A 20,207-nucleotide genomic window follows, 5' to 3' on the forward strand; every position below is an offset into this window, starting at 1 on the left:
ATTCTATTACCCTTTATAGATACTTTTACATCCCAGACATATTAACAAAAAAACATATATAGTAGTTTCCCATTTTTTACACATTGCTTTATAATATCTGTAGTTTATAAACATTATTACAGTGTAGTTCTTTCCTGCTTCATGATTTATCCTACTGGTTTACTGTAAGGACCGTAAGTCCTTGCAGGCCAGATGACCTGAGGAAATGTTACAATCAGCGGACAAATTGGTAATCATGGTCCCCTGTACTCAAACCGTCTTTACCTGCTTGATTTAACTGGGTTTTCAGTCACAATAGATATTTTAGGTCTGGGAAAATTGTAATGACATAACATACCATAGCTATTTTCGTGTGCAATTCTGCACACTCATGCCACTAAAATGGCCGCTACTTGGTCTGTATGGGGGATAATTATGAGGGAGTATCCTGTACATGTAAACGAGCAGGGATAAAGATAGAGTCAGGATATAAGTAACCTGATCAGTAGCCATATGGGATTTATTTTTTTTACCGGAAAAATAGGAATAGTGAAGAATTGCTGTTGGAGCGGTAGAGAGAAATAAAAAGTGAGTGAGAGAGAGAGAGAGAGAGAGAGAGAATGTGTAAACTAATTTACTAGAAGGATGGTGATTAGATTATGGTGTTGGGACTATCACACAGGACATTAATTACAGTGAAAGCCAGACGTTTGCAGCAGCTATAGTCATGACAAAAGGACAGAGACAAAGAGAGAGTGATAGAGAAAGACAAAGACACATACTTTAAGAGATTTATTTATTTATTATTTAGAGATTATGAAATGTTATGTGTATCTGTCTTCATGTTTTGAAACATGTGTAAAGAGACAAATTGCAGAAGACAATAATGTAGAAAAAGTATGTGTAGATAATGAGAAGTAAAGAAAGGAGGAGACAGAGGCATGGAAAAGGAGAGAGAACCTCCTGCAGTTTACAAGGTGCATGCTCAGCATTGCGTCAACATTACACTGTATCCGTAGCATGTCTTTGCCGACATCAACTAAAACAACTGCAAAGCACATACACACACATACAGGCATGAACACACCATCATGCAGTAGCCAACACGTGGTGCACTTTGCAGAGGGACACAGCAGCAGCGCCTTAAACTTCACAGAATGTTCTTTCCCTTAATCAGCCCTTGTGCTTGTATGCACAGCTATGTCTGGAAAAACTGAATGCAGTTGCTTAAACATTAGTTACTTAAAAATGTGTCATCTAACAATAGAGAATGATGTATTTCTCAAAATTACTCAGTTTTTGTCAACTTCGACAGACTTGTAAGTGTTATACTTTAGTGGCAAGTGCAACATTATGCCTCAATGATAAACAAAAATTCTGTAGATGCATCTGGACAGAAATTGAACAAAAAAAATCAAAGAAAACGTATCTATTCTTTAATGAAATTAACAAATACCATCTTTGTTGCTTCTGAAGTTGTCTTGTGTATGTTCTGTCGGCCATATCATCAATTCAATCTTAAAATCCAGACCATTCAATGGAGGCAGTGGACAAACTCGCTCTATGCGATAGAATTGCAAAGTCATGGCTCTGCCCTAGCCTACCGAAACGTCAATACAATATTCCATTACAGTGGAAAGAAAAGGGGAGACTGAAATAATTTAACATTGTCAGGGGCACAGTCATGGCTTTGTCAGCTATGCAATATTATCATTGTATTGATATTATAAGTTACATTTTTATGTAAAAATGGGTACCAGTTTTTCTAAATACATTTCCTATATATTGAAGAAACACAGGTGGAAGTTAGTGTACCAAGGGAAAAGCAAAGAAGCAGACACAGCTATCTTGTAGAGGGGATGTTGTGTATCAGCTGTCAAGGTGAGGATGGGGAGGTGGGTGGTGGGCTTAGCAATGGAGACATCTTTAGCGATACAAGCATTAATGGGGGAGACAATTTGGCCTTCTGCCACATGCAACGGGGAAAAAGGAGGGGCCGTTGGTAGAGGGAGGAAGAGAATGTAGGGAGAGGGAGGAGGTTCTGCTGAAAGCTTGGGAGTGGCCTAAGACTGCATGTTGAGGAGTGATGGATTGAAAAAAACTCTGGAGGGAGGGGGAAGAGGCGGAAGGGTAAGTATTGCGGGACAGGCGTGGAGGGGGTGTGATGTCCACCTCCTGTGTATAAAAGCACGGGAGCTCCTCAGTCAGACGTCCTGTTGCTTCACTCCTTTCGGCTCCAGCCATTCCAAACTCGTGAAAGAAAAGGGACAGAGACAGAGATTTCAAGAAGGACAGAGTTAGTAGAAAACGAGAGAAACAAGCAACCATGAGCCATCCTTCAGTCCGCACGTCTACCTCCTACCGTCGCACTTTCGGGGGTCCCAACCCTATTTCCATGTCCTCCTACTCACCTGTCTCCTCCCGCATGCCTTTCTCGGGGGGGCGCTACATGCGCTCCATGTCACCGGTGGTGCCTTCTCGCTCTACCAACTATCACCACCAGCGTGTGCGCTCCAGCACCCAGCCACCTCGCCTCAGCTATGACAAGGTGGACTTCACCCTGGCTGAAGCAGTCAACCAGGAATTCCTGACCACACGCAGCAATGAGAAGGCCGAACTGCAAGATCTCAACGATCGCTTTGCCAGCTTCATAGACAAGGTGCGTTACCTGGAGCAGCAGAACACAGGGCTGCAGCAGGAGCTGGGCCAGTTCAAAGGCCAGCAGCAGCAGGGGCAGCCCAACCGTGCCTCTGAGCTCTTCCAGGAGGAGCTGAGGGAGATGAGGCACCAGCTGGAAACCATGGGCAAAGAGAGGGATCAGTTCCAGGTGGAGAGGGACAACATGGCCGAAGACATGGCCCTGCTGAAACAAAGGTTGGTAAAACTATGATGGGGGATAGGGAGATGTTTTTATATGTAAATGAGTAGGAGGTTGAAGTAGTGCAGGTTTAATATGAAATAATAACATGTTTGTGGGCAAAGAATAATTTTGGGGAGCTGAAATGGCTGTTGGAGCAAACTGAAAATAGTTGTTTTCATCACTTTTGGGAGGATATTTGGGTTTTGGATGTGCATGGTTTACCACAATAATTTCGGAGGACAGCAATGGTAGAATGGTGAGTGTGGGTAAAAATGAAATTATGAATGGTATTTTAGGCCTGCAAAGTACATACAGAGTTTTGCTGTGGATGTCATAATGTAGGCAACGTTTGCAGGGGATGTGATGAGAGACATTGGTGTACACTGTCTGTGACTTTTCAATGAGCTCATCTCACCCCTAAATGCACTTACACTGCAGTGTGGTCATAGATTGTGTTAAAAACACTGGGATGGTACAGGGGGTCCTTGGGCTTGGGCCAAAATCTGTACAGCACCAGTGGTGGGACGGGGCGTGGCACCTGGGAAGGACAGACACAAAAGATCTGCAGCATGCTATGGCACTGTATGTGCTCTATACTGCAGTGCATGTATGCTGACTGGCTTGGCCATAGACAGGTGCCAACATAAAAGAAGATGTTTTAGCACATTGTGACCAAGCATGGATCACTTTTCAGCATCCATGGCTTTTCATTTAACAGCAAGCCATTGATACAATCCACCCTCATTTACTGAAGTGGAAGTTATTTTAATGACATCAAATCAAGTGCCATCAACCATAAACTGAAGCTTTTTCTGGTCAAATACATTTACAGTATGAGCCTCTAGACATTCAAAGTGGCACAGGGCATTAAGGGCATTTGAGGTTTATCTTAATGAGGTCAATGTAAAGGTAAAAATAAAATAACCTACAAAAGCACACATGCCCAAATACAAACAATGACCCATCCCATTACAAATAAACACACAAGTGCTCTGCACGTTTTCTCTACCCCTGACAGACAGGAAAGAAGGATGGATAGACTGCGCACAGGGTGGAGCCAAGAAATAAGGGAGGGGAGGAGAAAAAGAAAGAAGAGAAAGAGGAGGGGTCTGAGATTGAAAGAAACCGAAAGAAAAATGGCTTTTGGAAAAATCAATTTGACTAAATAAGAGTGGCTCTATTAGGAGGGTGTTCTGTGTCCCCCCCTATGCCCATGGGAAGGTGCCAGATATCCCATTACGAGAAAAGGACCCCAGCGACATGATATGAATTAAAGATGAGGAAACCCTGTCATGCAACCTCCCCCACGAACGACTCTTCTTTATGTCCAGTCTTGGCATAATTATTGTCTCAAGAACCAGGGCCCAGAGAGAGAGAGAAGGATCTGGGAGACACCTAAACACTGACCAAAGAGACAGCCAATCTCATATGAGACTGGACTTAGAGAACAGTGTGGACTGATATCACAATTGTGATATCATAAATGATGACTCATCACAACCTAGGGGGACACACCTTTTCTGTGATGTATGTAAAAAGATAAACATTTTCTAAATGAATTTTTATATTATCTATGCAACAGTTTAAAAAAAAGTTAGTATGGAACAAATATTGTATAAGGTAGTCTTGGCAAATATATGCAGTTGGTCTCTGAGCAAATAATGCAGCGAGTTGACAAAATAGGAAGAATAAGTGTGGGGGTCCTCCCTGACCTCCATATAGTTGTAATTAGCAAAATGTGTTCAAGGAACCATCTGCTGACCCCGTTGGACACTCTCCCAAACCCTTTTAAGGGACGGTGAATTACCAAATTGATCCAGGGGCTTTTGGCCAGCTGATGCCTCATTTGGGGGAGGCAGTCTGAGGGAAGAATCACTTAAATATAATCACATCTCCACTGCAGCTGCTATTTGGGTCAAAAACTCAAACATTGTTATCTAATGTGGTTTCTAATGTAATGTGATGAACAGTGATCCAATGAGCCCTTGGAAGGGCTTTAGAACTGTAAACTATGACTATAAACAAGCCGGTTTAATATCTGTGTTGTCTCACCCCATCCCCAATCCCTCCCATGCAGACTTGAGGAAGAGACCCAGAAAAGGGCTGAGGCTGAAAACAACCTGGTGCTTTTCCGCAAGGTACACACAACTTAGACTCAACACACGATTCCAATGTTAGATCAATGTCCATAGATTTTATTTGTATGTTACTGTACTGAGGGAAGTCTGTCTTGTCTTGTGCTCTTGTGTAATACTGACATCTTGTGGCCACCATGTGACACCAAGTAGCCCATGTATCACATTAAGCCAATGACAACCTTAGAGGAATCCCAACCAATGTTAAAAGGATATGTGAAGTTTTGGAATATTAAAAAGAGCTAATCATTCCATGGCTAGGATGTGGATGATGCCACTTTGTCTCGTCTTGACCTGGAAAGGAAGATTGAGTCTCTGATGGATGAGATTGAATTCCTCAAGAAGCTGCATGATGAGGTATGTTTTTACAGTTACCCAAACTGTAACAATCTGACAACAAAGTTTAGAAGAATGCAAGAGATTATCTTGTCCCACTACTAATTTAAATTCAATTTTGCACCTCACAGGAAATCCAGGATGTGCAAGTAAGTGTGCAGAGCCAGCAGATGAAGATGGAAGTGGACAGCAGCTCCAGGCCTGACCTGACCGGTGCCCTGAGGGACATTAGGGCCCAGTATGAGAACATTGCCACCAAGAACATGCAGGAATCTGAAGAGTGGTACAAGTCCAAGGTACATGTGTGCATACACACACAATTAAACCTTACATGGGATGTTAATAGTTAATTAAGCTATTGCACTGAAAACCACAATTTATTGGCTGTCCTAGCCATACATTGATATAATATATAATAGACTACTCTTCAAGGCCGTAGCCATGGAGTCAAACATTGGGGCGGATTTTTATGATAATTTCGGACAGCGTGCGGGGTTGCCTGTTGTAGCGTAGCACATTTATATTTTTATATCAATATATTATGATTACGTCCTTGCTACTCCTAATCTAATTCTCAAGTTCTGTCCTCTTGCAGTTTGCTGATCTGACAGAGTCAGCCAAACGTAACAACGACGCCATGAGGCAGTCCAAGCAGGAGTCCAATGAGTACAGGAGGCAGATCCAGTCACTCAGCTGTGAGGTGGATGGCCTGAAGAGCACGGTGAGGCTTCACAAAACCCAACGTTTTTTGGCACCTCTGTTACACAAGTGTTTGTTTAAGGTACAATGTGTGTTTTGTTCAGAATGAGGCTCTGATGAGGCAGATGCGTGAGATGGAGGACCAGTTTGGCGTGGAAACTGGCAACTATCAGGACAGCGTGTGCCGTCTGGAGGAAGAGATCCGCCACCTGAAGGATGAGATGGCTCGCCATCTTAGAGAGTACCAAGACCTACTCAACGTCAAGATGGCCTTGGACATTGAGATTGCCACCTACCGCAAGTTGCTGGAAGGAGAGGAAAGCAGGTGAGAGGAACATCTTGACTGTACAATCTTGCCAATGGATTGGTTGTAGTTACTATATATGTGTAAGTGTTTTGATTGTCAAAGTAACAGTAAGCCTCTGAAGTATTTAATGCCATTACAGATTTAACTTTGACCTTAGAATAACAAATGTTTTACTTATGTATATGATATCTATTAACATCCCATGTTTTGCCTCCCATCAGGATCACTGTTCCCATGTTCAATATGGGATCCATGAGCAACCGCAGTGGAGACAGGGGTAAAAGCTCTTCATGTTTTATTACTGTATTGAACTCTTGGTAATGCAAAAGTACAGGTTGAAACATCCTTTTTGTGTCTCCCCCATAGACTATGACCAAACTCCTGACACCCCTAGCAAGAAGACTGTGGTGATTAAGACTGTTGAGACTCGTGATGGAGAGGTAAGGCTCCATGAATAGTCAAATATGTACCAAATGTGTTTGTGAAAAGAGATGTAATGGCACTTACAATTGTTTCTCTTTTGTCAGGTGGTGAAAGAGTCCAGGAAGGAGAAGGAGAGGGACTCAGGCAAGAGTGACAGGAGTGAAAGGGATGATAGGAGTGACAGGGATGACTAGGACAATTAGGCACGTATTGCTTGTTCCAGACTAAGATGTAGCAATTATAAATGGTAATAATTGATTAAACAAAAGAGCAAGAAGATTATGAAAAGATGTGAAAGCTACACTCCTCAAAAGTTGCTCACTGCTCACTCTTTAACAAGTTATTTTCCTATCCAGCTAATTATGTTGATGTGTTGAAACTTGAATAAACCTGAGACATTGTGACCTTGGTGCTACTTATAACAACAAATCTTTACTGAAAAGAGTAGTCAAACTATGTTGAGCAACCACTGGAGTAAACAGCTATTTCTTGATATACCAACTGAGGCCTTTATTTGCAGAATAATTCCTTAATATCCATACAACCGCCACTTTGTAGACAACACAACAACACTTAAGGCTAAAGGTTTTTTAATGATAACTTAACTGAATGGTTTTGCGTACAAATGCTGCATTTGCAGTAAACAATAGATAGTGGTATTTGGGAGAGTGAGGTGAAGATATTCTCAGCTGTTTCAGTTCTGCAGCTTTACGGAACTCTCCATTTAAAATGTCTCCAGAGTGGGAAAACCAGCAATGTGGGTACTTGACTTGAACAGTAAGAGACTACAGTAGCAACACCACATACTCTGCAACTCATCCCTTCAACTGAAAATTCTAAAGAAATGTGCTTTGCTTTTATGTGAGGATGTGTGTTTCTGGCAGCCACTGAGCAATAGAATGAAATGTAAATGCAAATAAAGTCAACTGGAACTGAACTGAGTTTTCCTTGTTCTTTACCAGAATAAAACTGGACTTAATGCATGTCCCAGCACACAGTGCTGATCTATGTGTGGCATGGTGCTTTGCACTGCCACCTCACAGCAAGAAGGTCATGGTATTGATTCCAACATTAGCCCTTTTCCCACTGAGGGCTTTTCTGTGTGTGTGTTCACATGGGTTTCCTCCACAAGAACCTTGGAACAAAAACATGCAGAGCAAGAACAGATTGCTCTCCTGCTCTGTCCCTGACTAAGACATAGGCATGAGCACTTGGAATAGGTGCCCACACCCCTGCTGCCCTTAGAGGAAGGACATCATGGGTGGGAAAATGCAGAGAACAACTTTCTCAGGTGAACACTCCTGCATGCGCTTGAAGGTTTAGGTTGGTTGAGGGCAGTTCTATGGGCTTATGTGAAGCCCTCTGTGACATGCTTGCGTGTAAAAAGGGCTATACAAATACATTTGATTTGATCGTATCATAATTGTGAGACAAATAAACACTTCTTCTCCAAACACTTTTCATACCAACAGACTGCAGTTAATATTGAGATGGACTATAATACGTCCACGGAAATCTCTGAATGTGATTAACTGTTCGACTCACCATCAAGACCAAAATAAAAGAAGGAAGTAACAATTATAGTCAAGTGCCGGTAACTTCATTCCGGTGTCCATACATAAATAACAAGACTTAACCTGAACCAAAATTGCACTTGTCATTGCTCAGGAAATTAAATAAAATAGTTATCATGTGAAAGACTGTCTACTTATATTGCACTGCACATAAGTAATTACATTAACGAATCTAAAGAAAGACATTCCTCCATGTGAAATAGGTTGTCTAAACAGCCTTGCCTGTGAAATTGTTCAGACACTGAACAATTCCCTATAGTTAAAGCGCAGAGCGTCGGATGTCACGCAGACCTTAATGTGACTCCTAGGCGAAACCAACGTTGGTCTGATCTTAGGGATATTGGCAGTGTACTAAGAAACTACTTTTGAGTATGAGTGGTACAGACACAACATTATTTCACGCAAACAACTTCGTATCTACAGTAAATGTTGCACAGCATAAAAGGTGGGTGTATGTGGGTATAACCATATACATTTTGCTACAAAATTTCACAAATGGCACCCCTGACGCATGATTAGACCAGTCTAAATATACGCACAGTCTTACTGTATTATTTTAGTTCTTCATGATTGTGGATGTGTTTTGAGTAAAGCTTCGGGAAAACAACCTACAAACAACAGATAACCGGTGTTCAGTTGTTAAGAGGTAAGAAAAACGGTCCAAGATATGCTAATTAAGATTGTAGTCAAAATGTTATAACATGCACAGGCCTAACCGTGATGTGAATTTTGCGTGTTATTAAACGCAGCCTTTCTCTCCGTTAATTCTTGTTGGTAGATATATTGCTTTAGCGTATTCAGACTAGTAGCGTGTTCAATATGAAAAGTTACTGGACAGGGTTTCATTTAGAGCAAAAGGTCTTGCCAGTGACTGCAGGGTTGGAAACATGTTACAGTGAGTGGACTCGAGTTCCCGATGTTTCGTCGAAGCCTAACAATCATTTTTGTCAGACTGAATTTATTTCAAGAAGCCATTCAAATAAAAAACTATTGAGAAGTGCAATAATATCGGAACAATGTAGACCATTGTAGAATCATTGTAGAAATGGATATATGGTGTAGTCCTTTAAGAAGAACTCGTCCAAAAATGCCCTGTATCTGTCATTTGCAAACCTTCAAAGTAGCCTACCTGGAAACAGGCCGTTGTCCTTTAAAAGCATTCAAAGTTCCGAATTTGCCGTCAATGTATGTGGACGGAAATGTGACAAAAAGCGAATTTAGTACAAACACGACTCATCTTCTTGACTATTTGGAACAAGAAAAGTCCTGAGCATGTCAAAAATATAGGCCACGTGAGGCGTTATTACCTAAAACTTCTATTGTTATGTTTTTTTTTTACCAACAATTGTGAGCCCATCACTCATGAGCCCTTCACTTAGTAGCTGATTAAACTTCTTCTGAACTTCTAGCCTACTTTTAATCTGGGGGTGTAAAGGAGGTTGAGAGGAATCAGAATAGTTGTGGGAGATGTTTACCTCTAGCTTCCATTACTTCTGAATTACATTAAAATAGCTTGCGTCGCTGGACCATAAATTATTTAGGCTGGCTAACCTCAAGGGTTAGGTTGTAAGAACGTTACAAAATTGTAAGAAGTAATTTATTTTGTGACCTTTATTTTGAAATACTGCTACTTGAAATTGACCGGATATGAGTTTACTTACTGACGCGGGCTGTTAAGGCGCGAGTCTTGAGAATTGTGTGTGAGTTGAGCGTAGCTTCAACAACTCGGGATGCATGTCTCCAATCCAAATGCAATGTAAATGAAAAAATGTACAATCTCGTCGTTTTGATGTGGTACGTAATTCAATTATGGAGGGCTCGATAGGTAAACTAATGTGTGTTTACGACTACTTGCTGGCTAGCTAGCTTGTCATATATGGATGTTTTAAACAGTCCAGTTTGGCTATTAAAATCCTGGTTATTTCTTTAACTTGTATTGTGTATCTTGTATTTGCGGACACTATCAGAATCTCTTCATAATTTTCTTCTTTTTGCTTTCTCTTAGATAGTGAAACCATAGCCCCCAATTAGTCTGGTGATATATGGACTTGTACATGATGAATTGTGAACTTTTGGCAACATGCAGTGCCTTGGGGTACCTGGAGGGAGACACCTACCACAGAGAACCTGATTGTTTAGGTGCGATGTCTTGAGTTGGCCACCAGTACATTCATGTTATAAGAATGCTTTAGCAGTTAAGTTTGTTCATACAGAAGTCTCAACGCATTGTTACAAAATCACCTAACCCACTGTTCCTGTAATAGAGAGTGTGAAGGACCTGATCAGGTACTTGCGCCATGAGGACGACACACGAGACATCCGGCAGCAGCTGGGGGCGGGCCAGATTCTTCAGAACGATATCCTGCCCATCATCACACAGCACAGCCAGGACAAGCCCCTGTTTGATGCCTGCATCAGGTGAACTTCCACTGCTGGCCCTTGTCTTCTCTGTAGAGAGACTGGTTAAATCATCTGATCTTGGACCAGACAAGCCAATAAACTATCGAACCATATTAATTATTTGTGACATGGAAAAATTATTCCTAAACATAATTTGTAATTGTGTTGGATTGTGGTTCTCATGCTTCTCAAATTGTACACAGACTCATGGTCAACATTACCCAGCCTGCACTGCTTTGTTTTGGCAAAGTCCCTGATGATCCAGCTTTCCGACATCACTTCCTGCAACTGATGTCATATTTACAGGCCTATAAGGAAGTATGTTCTTATAAAAAATAAAATAATAATTTCATACATAGTTTTAAAAAGAGGAGTAGTTTCATACATGTTACACATATAAGCTACTGTCAATTAACCAAATTACCTTCTAAGGGTCTGGGTAGTCTTGTAAGTTACAAATGGATGAGTCTGAATTGCTTCTTGATTAAATGGTCTCATTACTGTTCTCTCTCATCAGGCATTTGCCAGTGAAAAAGTGTTTGGAGTTCTGAGTGAGACACTGTACAACCTGCTGCAACTGGTAAATGTCTCACAGCATCATACAACTCATAATTCCAAAGCTCTTCACCATGGATTCAATGCTATTGTTATGATTCATAAAAAAATAAAAACCTAACAAAATATTTGAAAACGATTCTCAGGACTGGGAGCAGCGTCAGGAAGAGGATAACCTGCTAATAGAGAGAATTCTTCTACTGGTCAGGAATGTTCTTCATGTTCCAGCTGACCCCTACGAGGAGAAGGTCAGTGTCTAAATTGGCTGACACTGTGGCTTGTTGATCCACCTTGCTCTCAAACTGCCACTGTTTAGTGTCTTAAATAGTTGACCACACATGCTTTGTCTCACAATGTTCCCTCCCATCCCCAATACTACCTCCTACCACGTGACTAGAATGTAGATGATGATGCCAGTGTGCATGATAAGTTGCTGTGGGCCATCCATATGAGTGGCTTTGATGACCTAATCAAGTTCCTGGCCTCAGCCCAAAGTGAGCAGCAATGGAGCATGCATGTCCTGGAAGTCATCTCTCTCATGTTCAGAGACCAGGTGAGATCGATGCTATACACACAATGAATGATGATTGTCGAAAACATTGCTATAACATTTTCTTGATCTAATGCCGACAAGCAAATTACGATCTTGCTCTATCTGCTATTGTGATATATGTTTGGTTTGACCTATTCTCTGCCTCAGACACCAGAGCTGCTGGTGAGTGCTGGCCATGCGCGTTCTGTTCAGGAGAAACAGAATGATGCCCAGGAACTGGAGCTTCTAAGGCAGAAAGAGCAGGCAGAGAAACGCAGCCGTACCCTACAGAGAGGAACCAGGTAAACACCTCTACATAGGAGCTGGTGATGAGTGGGTGATTGTTAATGGTGGATGTAAACTAAATTGAGTAATACGATTGGCTCGATATGGACAGCAGGATATCACCCATTTGGGGCAAGGATCACTTGAAGTGAGATTTGAAATGTGCCCTATTTGTTGCTGGTATTTCACAGGCATTCTCGCTTTGGAGGCTCTTATGTTGTTCAGGGTCTCAAGTCCATTGGAGACAACGATGTGATCTACCACAGAGGCCTTCATAACGTATGAACATTTTGCCAAATTAACCTCATAAGTAATGATCACTGTTATTGTGCTTCAAGGTGAAAAACCCATATACATTTTCCTTCCCTTTTCTGTTTGCCTTCATTGTTCTCAGGTATGATTTTCTCTGTTTTTCTCTCCAGTTTAAGAACTACAGTCATGACTCAGGCAAGGCAGTAAGGCGTGTTCCTAAGAGGAAACAGCATGCACGGGACTCTGAAACTAAACGCCGTTCAGCCCTCAATGTCCGCCTCTTCCTGCGAGAGTTCTGCATAGACTTTTTGGAGAACTGCTACAACCGCCTGATGTACCTGGTCAAGGTATGCAAAATTCAACCACTGATTCTCAGGAGTTCAGACACACTGGTTATCTTAGAGCAAATTGGTACAGTAGTTGACGGCTTTGTAATATTTCCACTGCTCAGGAGGGGTTGATCCGGGAACAGGCCCAGCAGCATGATGAGACCTACTACCTCTGGGCTCTCAGCTTCTTCATGGCCTTCAACCGTGGCAATGGTTTCCATGCTGATCTTGTCTCTGAGACTATGTCTATTCGTGCCTTCCACTTTATTGAGCGCAACATCACCAACTACTACGAGATGATGCTGACTGACCGCAAGGAGGCCACAACCTGGTCTCGCAGGTGAGTGGACAGGGAATAAGGCTTCAGGGAAATGGTGTTGGTAGTTATGAACCTGTTCATGTTCATCTGTAATTGGTTGTGAAAGATTCTCTTTTTTAGTAAAACAACATGGTGTGTCAAAACGTTAGACAGGTGTTCTATTGGAGTCTTAAAACCCAGACATTGCCATGACGTAACACTAAGTTCCTCAACTTTACTGTTGAAATGTACCAGGATGCACTTGGCTTTAAAAGCCTATCAGGAGCTGCTGCTGACAGTGAATGAGATGGATCGCTCTCCTGATGAGAACATTCGACATAGTGCCAACGTCATTAAGAGTGAGATCACATGCCAACACCTCTGTCTACCTTTCCATCATTTTTCACATATTCATTTCTTCTTTTGCCCATTTGTGACAATATGAGAATAATCCTTCTTCCCTTAATCCTTCTCTATCCAGGTAACATCTTCTACCTGATGGAATACAGGGAGATATTCCTCACCCTTCTGAGAAAGTTTGACGAGACCAAGCAACCACGCTCCTTCCTCAAGGACCTGGTTGAGTCCACTCACCTGTTTCTGCGCATGCTGGAGCGCTTCTGCAAAGGGCGCAACAACTTGGTTGTGCAGGTAAACCATTTTACTCCCCATTGGTAGGGTAGGTTGACTGACAGACATCATCTTCAGTGAGCAAATCAGTCTCCTCGTCTTATTCTGGGTCTGACTGACACTGAGGCTCAAACATCTATGGCTGAATCTCTCCAATGTTTCTTCAAGCTATCTTGATGTGCGCTGCTCTTTCACCAGTCAACTTAGAGCAAGCAGCGGTAGTGGGCGAGATGCAATGCCTGTGATATTTGTGAATTTTCATAGATCCTGAAATTCTCAATGAGGTGACAATGAGTAGATGTGCTTCCCATCAATAAAATGGATAAAATCATGTTAAACTTAAAATTAGTCATAGCAGAGTAGTTAAAACATAACTGTCTGGGTACTTTAGTTTGGATGGTTAACTAAGTCAATTCCCCTGCACACAGAAAAAGCGGGTGAAGCGAAGGAAGCGTCGTGGGCAGAAGCATCCATCTGCAGCAGAGACCACTCCTGAGGCCCTGCAGGAGACCTGGAGCCTTGTGGCTGAGGAGCTGAGGGCTACAGGGTTTCAGGTCAGTGTGGAAATACCAATGTGGTTAGGTGTGGTTCAGTGATCCTTTTGAGAGTTACTGGTGACCCTGACTGCTGCCTTCTCTGTCTTGATTACAGCTGTCAGAGGCTCTGACCGAGGGTGTTGTGCCATTTGATGCTGCGTCTGAGACTCCCATGGAGGAGCAGAGAACAGAGGCCATGGTGCGTGTGCAGGATGCCCTCCTGGCCAGGCTAGGCCCTGAGGCTCTGGGGCTGCTGCGGGCTGCCAGGTCAGTCAGTGGAAATTCAACTCCAATTGTTGGTCCCGCCAGGCAAAGAATTGGTGACACACCAAAGTTCCTTTTGTTTGGCTTTGATTAATGGATTGCTTTTTTCTTTGTCATTTCTTTTAGGGAAGTCTGGCCAGAGGGGGATGTATTTGGTTCAACTGATGTTGAACCAGAGGAGGAACTTGAGCTCCTGAAGCAGATCCTTTTTGCCAACCTGCCCAGTGAGTTTGTGTTTTAGAGTTAAAGATGATAGACTTGGAGACATTATTATGCAAATCTGCTTCATGTTGTTTGTGTTTGTTGTCTTAAGAGGTATGTGTTGTGTTTTAATCCCAGGGCCACCGCCCCCAGAGCTGGGCATGGAGGAGGATGGAGCAGCAGAGCTGGAGGAGGTGGAGGAGGAGCTAGAGGCTGTGCAGGTGTCTGAGACTGACTTTAACTTCCTGGACTTCATCAAGAGGTGAGGAGCAGAAATTAAAATGTTGAGATCAGTTGGACAGAAACAATGGTAAAATGTATACAAGGTGCACTTTGAGAAGTGGAACCGAAATGTGAAGCGTAGGGAGGAATTTAGAAGCAGATGAGAAATAATCTTGTCCAGATGTAAATACCGTAATTTTCGGACGATAAGCCGTGCCTTTTGTCCTATTTTTCGACCCTGCGGCTTATATAACGGTGCGGCTAATCTATGGATTTTTACAGCTAACGGCTAATGGTTAATAAATGGGAGCTTCCTCAAGCAGCCATCTCTTTCCCAACAATCCCCTCTGTGCACGAACCCTTACATATGGTAATTCAACATTAAAACACCTACGGCTTCTGGTCCAGTGCGGCATATATCATTCAATTTAGCTGCTGCGGTTTATATAACGGTGCGCCTTATAGTCCGAAAATTACGATACATGAAAAAGCATCAGATTATGTGACATCACCAACCTACTGTAATGTCTAATGTATCCCACCAGATTTGCCCACTCCAACATAGTGCGTCCATACGTGCTCCTACTTAAGTCATATACACAGAACACTCCCCACACCAACCACTGCATCACACGCATGCTGCACCGGCTGGCAGTCGACCTGAAGATGGAGGCCCTGCTCTTCCAGCTCTCTGTCTTCAGCATCTTCAACAAGATTCTAAGCGACCCTGCCGCAGCTGCATATAAAGTAAAAAAGCTACCCTTAAAATGAATAAAGTAACCATCACTAGAAACAGGTCTTTAACCATGTTAAAGTTATCAACCTAAATGAAAATTCTTTACAGGTAGAGAAATGTCTAATGTTTAAATGCTTTCTCCGCTACCAAAGGAGTTGGTGACTTTTGCCAAGTTTGTGCTGAATCGTTTCTTTGTACTGGCGGCACGGAACGACAAGGCTTATGTAGAACTACTGTTCTGGAAAAATGTAGGAGCAGTCCGTGACATGACCGAGGGCTACAGCAAAGACAGGTGTGTGTACATTGTGTGTATGTGTACATCCTTAAATCAGTGTGATTGTGGTTTTATGGTGCGGTCAGCTTTTTTGTATCTTAAAAAAAAAGAAAAGAAAAAAAGATTATGCTGTTGTCCTGTGTGTCTGTCAGAGATGAGTCACATAACAAAGCTACATGGACTCCAGAGGAGGAGGAGGAGCTTCGAAGTCTTTACGAGACTCATCGGGACTCTGGCGGTAACTCAACATTTCAGAACTTTTTACAGTTTGTTGTTTTACTTCTCAGTGCTTTTGACATGTGGATGTGGACAGCTGCACTTCAGTGTGGACAAATTCTGTCTCTGATCTACTGACTGTCTTCCCTCAGTGCCAGATATTGTGGAGACTCTGCTGCCGTTGCTAAGTAACAGCAACCGTACACGGCGTCAGGTGGTGGTCCAGATGGTGCAGATGGGCTTGGTTGAGAGTGCCAAAGACCTGAAGAAACAGAAGTCAGTGTCATAGTCCATGATAGTGAATCTGCTTATAGTTTTGCAATAAACATGTCACAGATTTCATCGATTGGTAGTCAGACCTTTTGTGTAGAAAATGTTTGCCTACCTTGTGGATTTTTCCTCATGTGTAGGAAAGGCACAAGGATTGTTTTGTGGACTGAACAACAAGAGCAGGAGCTGCAGATGCTGTTTGAGGAGTACAGAGACTCTGATGGTAATCACCACTTGTTGATTCTAACTCTGATACCAATGAAGTTGCATAAACAGCAATACAATAACTTTGTTGATATTTGTTGTTGTGTTTGGCTATGATATTCCTAAAGTCTATGATAAAAATACTGTATGCCTGTCTGTAGATGTGCTGGGAAACATCCTGAAAAAGCTGACTGCCAAGCGTTCCCGTGCACGTCTGGTGGAAAAGCTGCTCAGCTTAGGCCTGGTGTCGGATAGGCGGGAACTATACAAGAAGAGACGTCGAAACACTGTTTCAGGGAAGAGCTCTGGAAAAGCAATGGTGAGAGAAATCTAAATATCCTATTGGTAGGTTCCTCGGCCAAGTTGGCCATTTAGTACAACAAATATATTTGTGATTGTATTGTGTATTTTGTATGGGACAATTGATCTCTAATATGAAAGTAGCATTTGCTGGGTTCACATGAAAAGTGCCAAATAATGTAACGCATGGAGCATTGTTTGTCAATAGATATAGGACCGCGGTTACAAAGTTTTCAAACCTCTCCCATAAAGTTGAAATACAATCCTTGTGTGGCTGTTGACCTAAACTTGCCAACCAAGAGATATGAAGAAAAACATATGAATACAATTTCTCACATCTATAATCATAGCATTTTCGACCAGAAAAAACAAACGACATTCACCAAAATTGAGCAAGCATTTCTCTTAATGTGCTTGACCTAGCAAACTTGTGTGTATCATGTGAATGCCCTTTAGGTGCACTAGTTTAAAACGTATCCTGACGAGCATTTCTGTCTCCCACTCTGACAGACTGAAGAGGAGTTCTTGGCTGATCTTACTGGGGACCTGCCACAGGAGCCCATGGACGAAGAGGAGGAGGAGGAGGAGGATAATGATGACTCTGAGGAGAGTCAAGAAGAGGGAGAGGAGAGGGGTAGGGAAATGTCAAGAAATGGAGGAAGGCAGAGCACATTGGAGAAGAATGACAGTGTGGACACTGTGGTGCGGGCCCTACGGCAGGAAGGTAAAAAACATTCTGGGTTAAAGTGTGCAGTGCATATACACCCATATGGCGGTACGTTTTGTGTGGGTGGTGTTATATGGAGAAATGTTTGGTGGTTTTAAAATATATTATTTCATAACAGGTATGTCAGGACCTTTGTTGTGGCTACAGAACTGCCTTAACAGAGCAGCAGATGACCGTGAGGAAGAAGGTATGGGATTTTTTATGGTGTTTGGATTCTATTTGCCCCTTTTCCAAAGACATTTCAATCTGATCATCATTTATTATCATACATTGTATCTATAGGATTTATCCTGACGGTCTTGATATCTTAATTGTTCTTTTTCCTTAATCAGGCTTGTCTCAACCTGTGCCCCTGGTCCCTCTAATGGAGGAGACAGAGGATGCCATGGAGAAAAAGAGCTTCCAGAGGTTGCTTCAAAAACTGGGTGTCCGGGCTCCTGCAGATGAACAGGTCGCTCCATGGAGACATCTTCTGTCAGCTTTCATACACTGTGATGTGCTGTGTTTAGACTGGACACTTTAAAGTGTGACTTTGGGACTCATTCCTTGTATGAATGTCTTTCACCATCAGGAATCTTTCTGGAGAATCCCAGCTAAGTTGAGCTCTCCCCAGCTTAGGAGAGCAGCCTCTGCCCTATGCCTTAGCAGGGAAGCCCCAGAAGAGGCAAGTCAGCCTGAAAACCCTATAGAAGCGCACCAGGAGGAGACAGGCTCTCATGAACAGAGAGCCCAGGCCCTTAGAGCTTTGTTATTGGCCCGCAGGAGGAAACACCCCTCTGCGGAGCACACAGGTGGGGGCATTATTACAATCCCACATTGAATTAACTTTCAAACTGAATTTTGATGTAAAGGAAAGTAGGAAACTACTCAAGCAGCAAAATATTCATTTTTCTAAATATTTATTGAGAACCACTATGTTCCTCTGTTCACAGATTTCCCTTCCGTTGAACATATAGACTCAGAGAGTGGTTCTCAGAGGTAAAAAATCAATACAATCCATCTAACACAAAGGCACAGATATGTTTGTTTACATTCTTTGACAGTCCTCCTTGTCTTTCTAGATCTCCTCAGGAAAATACCTCCATCAAAAGAAGTCGAGTGTTAGACAGCGAGGAGGAGAAAGGTAATGAGCGTTCCTGTAAACAGACATTGACATTTTATTGTTGATTGCCTTATTATAATTGTAAAAGTTATAGTTTTTGTAGCCTAATGGTTTTTGACCAAGTTGTCCCTTGTGCTGCCAGATGAGGAGTCTCTCTCCATGAATGAACCGGAGAGCAGTGAAGAAGCTGCTGCCGACTCAAACAGGCCAAGCAAGCGCAGACGACGAAGGGTTCTGATCGATGACGACGAGGAAGATGAGAACTAGTGGGAGCACGTTCTGTTTTGAGGCCTAGCTACCACTCCTATACAGGCTGTATAGGGAGTGAAGGCTGAAGACGTTGTGGGTGACACTTCTCAGAGAGGTGTATAAGCCCTCTTATGGAAGACTGGAAGACCCAGAGGGCAAACGTGTCCCCTTGTAACTTTCCTATTTTCCAATAGGAAGATAATGCTCAGTTAAGAATTAAGTCCAAAGCACATGATAGATCTCTAGGGTTATCTGTGTGTCACTGGTATTTCACATTAAGCATCAGTCAAGATCTGTGCTTTCTGATTTATCAATTTTTGAGTGTTTATTTGTTGCTGGCTGTGTGCTTATGGCTTTACACAACATGTTCATACTGAGAAATTAGAAATGGGTGAGTTGTTTTATTGGTCAGTTAATATTTTTGATGCGTATGCCCCAAATGCCAAAACAAGTTTGTCAATGCATGTTTATTCTGGTGTAATTTACAGTACTTTAATGTCATTTACAGTAAAATAAAGATGATTTTTTTTTTTTTTTGCATTTTGATCATAATTCTTGGTATTGTTTTGACAAAAATTTTGTACGTGAATGTACAGTCGTGTTGGGATTCCCAATTATTAAAACCTTACCTCAGAACTTAGTTGTTGGGACTATATACTCCAAACTGTTGCAGCCTCTTTAGATTACCTTGATAATGAACAAGGAGAAAAATGTTTGTGCATCAAATGTAGAATGTTGTGTATAATATGCTAATGTGAACAAATTAAAGTTTTGAAAACAAATTGTGTTTCTCATCTTTGTGTCTATCTATTTCATTCATTTTTTATTAACATCTTGGAAGCTGGAGGCAATGTTTTTTCACCAGACTTGTCCAAACCTGTGCCACTGGTCCCTCTAGTGGAGGAGACTGAGGATGCTGTGAAGAGCTTCCAAAGTTTGCTATGACGAGTCTGAGCTCCTGCAGACGAACAGAGTCAGTTCAAAGCCTCATCTGGGCCTGATGTTAGTTTCCTCCAGGATCTCAAATGATTTATTCAGAGACGTGTTGCTCTTGTTGGTTAGTTATAACAGATTTTTTGATATATTATGGTTGCTTCCTTTTTTACAGGTACACTTGCACTTTTGAGGTTCATGTTGTTTAATTGTAACTTAACTGTAACTACGTGCTTTTGGGGTTCTGGCCTTTGGCACTTATTTGGTTTTTCACAAAGTATGATTCATGTTTTGGCTATCCATAATGTTTGGGGCTCTCTCGTTGTGATCAGTGACCTATGCACTTTTATAAAGCTCTCTCTTGGAAGTCGCTTTGGAT

The 20,207-nt window shown here is 42.2% G+C and overlaps 2 protein-coding genes and 1 long non-coding RNA gene across 4 annotated transcripts; 2 read left to right on the forward strand and 1 right to left on the reverse strand.

Moving 5' to 3' along the window:
• The first annotated feature begins 2,175 nt into the window (after positions 1–2,175).
• prph (peripherin) lies at positions 2,176–7,689 on the forward strand. Its single transcript, XM_084704654.1, has 9 exons — positions 2,176–2,853; positions 4,917–4,977; positions 5,236–5,331; positions 5,442–5,606; positions 5,906–6,031; positions 6,114–6,334; positions 6,538–6,593; positions 6,683–6,756; positions 6,844–7,689. The coding sequence occupies exons 1-9, from the start codon at positions 2,306–2,308 to the stop codon at positions 6,931–6,933; spliced, it is 1,437 nt and encodes a 478-aa protein (XP_084560780.1). The 5' UTR covers positions 2,176–2,305; the 3' UTR covers positions 6,934–7,689.
• Positions 5,217–9,456, reverse strand: LOC146272755 (uncharacterized). The gene is made up of 3 exons (XR_014766558.1): positions 9,443–9,456; positions 5,435–5,528; positions 5,217–5,268 (listed from the first exon to the last, which is right to left on the reverse strand). It is a non-coding gene; the product is annotated as an uncharacterized LOC146272755 (long non-coding RNA).
• Positions 8,822–19,677, forward strand: timeless (timeless circadian clock). 2 transcript variants are annotated; one of them, XM_084704653.1, is made up of 30 exons: positions 8,822–8,959; positions 10,319–10,452; positions 10,578–10,731; positions 10,917–11,031; positions 11,231–11,293; positions 11,415–11,516; positions 11,666–11,821; positions 11,969–12,102; positions 12,277–12,364; positions 12,508–12,684; positions 12,789–13,006; positions 13,220–13,323; positions 13,446–13,615; positions 14,023–14,148; positions 14,246–14,397; positions 14,521–14,618; positions 14,734–14,857; positions 15,363–15,564; positions 15,706–15,845; positions 15,980–16,065; positions 16,196–16,319; positions 16,454–16,536; positions 16,679–16,836; positions 17,328–17,541; positions 17,663–17,731; positions 17,877–17,995; positions 18,116–18,335; positions 18,477–18,522; positions 18,606–18,667; positions 18,789–19,677. In XM_084704653.1, the coding sequence occupies exons 2-30, from the start codon at positions 10,356–10,358 to the stop codon at positions 18,911–18,913; spliced, it is 3,726 nt and encodes a 1,241-aa protein (XP_084560779.1). In that variant the 5' UTR covers positions 8,822–8,959; positions 10,319–10,355; the 3' UTR covers positions 18,914–19,677. The 2 variants fall into 2 exon arrangements, with proteins under 2 accessions (XP_084560779.1, XP_084560778.1); XM_084704652.1 differs by lacking the exon at positions 8,822–8,959 and adding an exon at positions 9,951–10,107.
• Positions 19,678–20,207: the final 530 nt, after the last annotated feature.

Source organism: Hypomesus nipponensis, chromosome 9 (genome assembly GCF_054491055.1).
Source record: "Hypomesus nipponensis isolate SF chromosome 9, ASM5449105v1, whole genome shotgun sequence".
Classification (NCBI taxonomy): Eukaryota; Metazoa; Chordata; class Actinopteri; order Osmeriformes; family Osmeridae; genus Hypomesus; species Hypomesus nipponensis.

Coding starts and splice junctions, on each gene's coding strand:
- timeless (XM_084704653.1), top strand. CDS start 10,356: ATGGACTTGTACATGATGAATTGTGAACTTTTGGCAACATGCAGTGCC. Junction 12,685..12,788: donor GCCTGATGTACCTGGTCAAG/GTATGCAAAATT, acceptor TCCACTGCTCAG/GAGGGGTTGATCCGGGAACA. Junction 18,523..18,605: donor TCAGAGAGTGGTTCTCAGAG/GTAAAAAATCAA, acceptor TTGTCTTTCTAG/ATCTCCTCAGGAAAATACCT.
- prph (XM_084704654.1), top strand. CDS start 2,306: ATGAGCCATCCTTCAGTCCGCACGTCTACCTCCTACCGTCGCACTTTC. Junction 5,607..5,905: donor AAGAGTGGTACAAGTCCAAG/GTACATGTGTGC, acceptor GTCCTCTTGCAG/TTTGCTGATCTGACAGAGTC. Junction 6,032..6,113: donor TGGATGGCCTGAAGAGCACG/GTGAGGCTTCAC, acceptor TGTTTTGTTCAG/AATGAGGCTCTGATGAGGCA.